General features: G+C 44.4%; 1 protein-coding gene and 1 long non-coding RNA gene across 3 annotated transcripts in view; one reads left to right on the top strand and one right to left on the bottom strand.

Annotated features, from left to right (window-relative positions):
- Positions 1 to 4,365, bottom strand: part of LOC108786217 — a 24,423-nt gene that overhangs the window by 8,559 nt on the left and 11,499 nt on the right. The window lies entirely within an intron of this gene.
- AMPD3 (adenosine monophosphate deaminase 3) overlaps positions 1 to 4,365 on the top strand; it is a 51,961-nt gene that overhangs the window by 43,608 nt on the left and 3,988 nt on the right. For both annotated transcript variants that reach the window (XM_018555459.1, XM_018555450.1), the window contains exons 11-12: positions 682 to 845; positions 1,876 to 1,996. In XM_018555459.1, the coding sequence (XP_018410961.1) occupies positions 682 to 845; positions 1,876 to 1,996 (285 nt within the window). The remainder of the gene's footprint in view (positions 1 to 681; positions 846 to 1,875; positions 1,997 to 4,365) is intronic.

The raw sequence follows: 4,365 nt of genomic DNA, 5'->3' as shown, positions 1-4,365 counted from the left end.
GCTTCTAAGGGGGGACTCTACTTCTACCAAGGCAACCTCAAAGGGGGGGGAAGTCTAAGTCTACTAAATGGGGGGACCTCTGAGGGGAAATCTACTTCTATTAAAGTGGGAACTTCTAAGTGGGGAACTATACTTCTACCCAGGGAGGGGGGACCCTTATGAAGGGGGTACTCTAACTCTACCAAGCGGGATAGCTCTACTTCTACCAAGGATAGGGTAACTTCGAAGCAGGAGGAGTCAACTTCTACCAAGGAAGGGGAGACTTCTAAGCAGGGGGGACTCTACTTCTACCTAGGGGGAAATTCTAAGGGGAACTCTTCTACTACCAAGGGGGAGCTTCGAAAGGGGGACTCTCCTTTTATCAAGGGGGAACTTCTAAGGGGGACCTCTTCTTCTACTTAGGAGAGGACTCCTATCACGGGGTCGACTTCTAAAGGTGGAAGCCTATGTCTTCCTCGGTTGTATCAGTAAAGGGGAACACTGCCTCTTCCACATTAGCATTAGACAAAGGGAACTCTAATTCATTAAGGTGTAACTCAACCTCTTCTACAGCGATGTCAGAAAAGGGTAACAGGGAGTTCTGCCAAGGGAGTTTAAATTGTGACTGCGGTTGCTTTTTACTGCAAACATGTTACAATGTATAAGATACAAATTCTTCCCTGTGAAATGCGTCTCTTCTAGGTGACGGGGTTTGACAGCGTGGATGACGAATCCAAACACAATGATCACATGTTCTCCAACAAGAGCCCCAACCCTGACTTGTGGACGCATGAGCAGAACCCTCCTTACAGCTACTACTTGTATTACATGTACGCCAACATCATGATCCTCAACAACCTGCGCAAGTGAGTGACGGCGCTCCGTATATCACTGACCATGGGGAAATCGAAGGGGTTCTATCTCGGCACAATATTGTGATTGGCTTCTAGCTGTTGTAATAAATCGACAATGTGAAGTGTATAAGTGAACAAGTAGATAATATACAGGTGAAACTCGAATAATTAGAATATCGTGCAAAGTTCATTTATTTCACTAATGCAACTTAAAAGGTGAAACTAATATATGAGAGAGACTCATTACATGCAAAGCAAGATAGTTCAAGCCGTGATTTGTCATCATTGTGATGATTATGGCTTACAGCTCATGAAAACCCCAAGAACCCCAAATCCACAACCTCAAAAAAGTAGATTATTACATACAATCAATAAAACAAGGATTGTACATAGAACAATATCGGACCTCTGAAAAGTACAAGCATGCATATGTACTCAGTACTTGGTTTGGGCCCCTTTTGCAGCACTTACTGCAATTACTTTTGCACGATATTCTAATTATTCGAGTTTCACCTGTACATTATTATATGGCCTGACAATGCAGTAACGCATAGGAATTTGGCAGCCAATCAGCACTCTTCTTTCAGTGGCTTGGCTACTCGAACAGGAAATTCATGGTTGGCATGCTATGGCATGCAAATACCACCATTCCCCTGCCTCTGGGAGTCATATCTGTGGCTGTCAGTCTTGCAATGCCTCATGGGACTTGTAGTTTCACGGCAGTTGGAGTGCCGAGGATGCCCACCTCTGTGCTATGGGCAGGGCCGGATTTACTCTCCCTGCCGCCCCAAGGCCAGGTTCCGCAATACGCCAACCAGATGGCAGGGCGGCAATAATGGCAACCAGATGGCGGGGCGGCGGGGTTAGTTTCACATTTTTTTTACTGTTTCTTTATTTTTTAAAAACTTTTTATTTTTTTATTTAATTATTTCTTCATATTTTTTTAAAATATGTATTGAATTATTTTTTTTCCACCTAACTTTATTGCTATCCCGTGCGATATGGTCTCATAGTCTTTCATATATATTTTTTTCCTATACAGAGAGAGAGGGATGAGCACTTTTCTCTTTCGACCACACTGCGGTGAAGCCGGCTCCATCACCCATCTGGTGTCAGCATTTTTAACAGCGGACAACATTTCCCATGGGCTGAATCTTAAGAAGGTAAGAAAATGACACTTATAAAGGGAAATATTTCAAATGTAATGATTCATTTATTCTTAAAGGAGAACTATGGGGTCAGGGCTTTTCCCCATATTTCTTCTTAGGGTAACGGGAGGATACAAACTAGCATCCTCCCATCACCCTAGGCTCAGTATATAGGGAGCTGCTGCTCGCGGTATACTGAGACGCCGCAGCTGAAGCGGATCCCGACAATTGTGCCGGGATCCGCCCAGCTGCGTGACTGTGAGAGACTCATTACATGCAAAGCAAGATAGTTCAAGCCGTGATTTGTCATCATTGTGATGATTATGGCTTACAGCTCATGAAAACCCCAAGAACCCCAAATCCACAACCTCAAAAAAGTAGATTATTACATACAATCAATAAAACAAGGATTGTACATAGAACAATATCGGACCTCTGAAAAGTACAAGCATGCATATGTACTCAGTACTTGGTTTGGGCCCCTTTTGCAGCACTTACTGCAATTACTTTTGCACGATATTCTAATTATTCGAGTTTCACCTGTACATTATTATATGGCCTGACAATGCAGTAACGCATAGGAATTTGGCAGCCAATCAGCACTCTTCTTTCAGTGGCTTGGCTACTCGAACAGGAAATTCATGGTTGGCATGCTATGGCATGCAAATACCACCATTCCCCTGCCTCTGGGAGTCATATCTGTGGCTGTCAGTCTTGCAATGCCTCATGGGACTTGTAGTTTCACGGCAGTTGGAGTGCCGAGGATGCCCACCTCTGTGCTATGGGCAGGGCCGGATTTACTCTCCCTGCCGCCCCAAGGCCAGGTTCCGCAATACGCCAACCAGATGGCAGGGCGGCAATAATGGCAACCAGATGGCGGGGCGGCGGGGTTAGTTTCACATTTTTTTTACTGTTTCTTTATTTTTTAAAAACTTTTTATTTTTTTATTTAATTATTTCTTCATATTTTTTTAAAATATGTATTGAATTATTTTTTTTCCACCTAACTTTATTGCTATCCCGTGCGATATGGTCTCATAGTCTTTCATATATATTTTTTTCCTATACAGAGAGAGAGGGATGAGCACTTTTCTCTTTCGACCACACTGCGGTGAAGCCGGCTCCATCACCCATCTGGTGTCAGCATTTTTAACAGCGGACAACATTTCCCATGGGCTGAATCTTAAGAAGGTAAGAAAATGACACTTATAAAGGGAAATATTTCAAATGTAATGATTCATTTATTCTTAAAGGAGAACTATGGGGTCAGGGCTTTTCCCCATATTTCTTCTTAGGGTAACGGGAGGATACAAACTAGCATCCTCCCATCACCCTAGGCTCAGTATATAGGGAGCTGCTGCTCGCGGTATACTGAGACGCCGCAGCTGAAGCGGATCCCGACAATTGTGCCGGGATCCGCCCAGCTGCGTGACTGACAGGTGGCTCTGCCTATCTAGAAGCAGAGCCAGCTGTACCCGCCCCCTCCCCCATCCGTTCCGCCAGTCAGCGCTGGCGGATCGGAGCGGGGAGGGGGGAATCCAGCCCCTCCCCTGTCACGGCAGAGAGCCGTGACAGGATCGAGAGGTGAGCGAACGCCGGTATGTGTTCGCTCACTTCCCGATCTACTGAGCCGACCTGTGACAGTCTCATTGTCACAGGTCGGCTAGAACTATGAGGTGAGTGAAAAGCACCCCCCTCCCCCCCTCATAGTTCTCCTTTAAGAAATGAATTCCGAGTGTTTTACCTTATCTCAAAAAAAAAGAGATGCAACACAGAGTGTAAAGAGCATCTAGCCACCTACACGTGAATTGCTTTGGGATAAGGGCAGTCAACCATGTGACCTCCAAGAGATTATATCATACCTTATCAGTGGGGTGGTACTCTTCCTTGAAGACACCGGTGTGCCCTGAAACCGTCATGGACCCACCCTGGTGGTGAGATGGTGTGCCTCCTGAAGGTGATGTGCCATGCTCAGTATGTTTGACCTAGGGCTTATCATTGCATGCCCCTTTATCCTATAGTCAGGGGTAGGCAATCTCAGCGTGCCAGTGGAACTACAAATCGCACAAGGCACTGCCTGCCTACAGGCATGACGAGATTTGCTGGAGGCCTGAGGTTGTCTACCACTTCCTCTATGGTAATACTTCAAGTAATGTTCTCTGAGGTACATTCTGTAAGATGCAAAAGTATCTTATTATAAATTCTAGGAAGTTTCCAATGAAAATCAAATATTTTTAATTTTTTCATCCCATCCTTGACACATTGTAAGTTCAACTCACAGAAGCAAAACATCCCAAATATCCTTTTTTTTTCTGTTTTGTTATCTTGTCTTTTTTGTTTAGTTTTTTTTTTTTTTTTATTTTAAGCTCTTATATGTGTTTACTG

Source organism: Nanorana parkeri, unplaced genomic scaffold (genome assembly GCF_000935625.1).
Source record: "Nanorana parkeri isolate BGI_ZX_2015 unplaced genomic scaffold, ASM93562v1 scaffold10, whole genome shotgun sequence".
NCBI classification, from domain to species: Eukaryota; Metazoa; Chordata; class Amphibia; order Anura; family Dicroglossidae; genus Nanorana; species Nanorana parkeri.
This window is presented reverse-complemented; position numbering and strand designations above follow the sequence as displayed.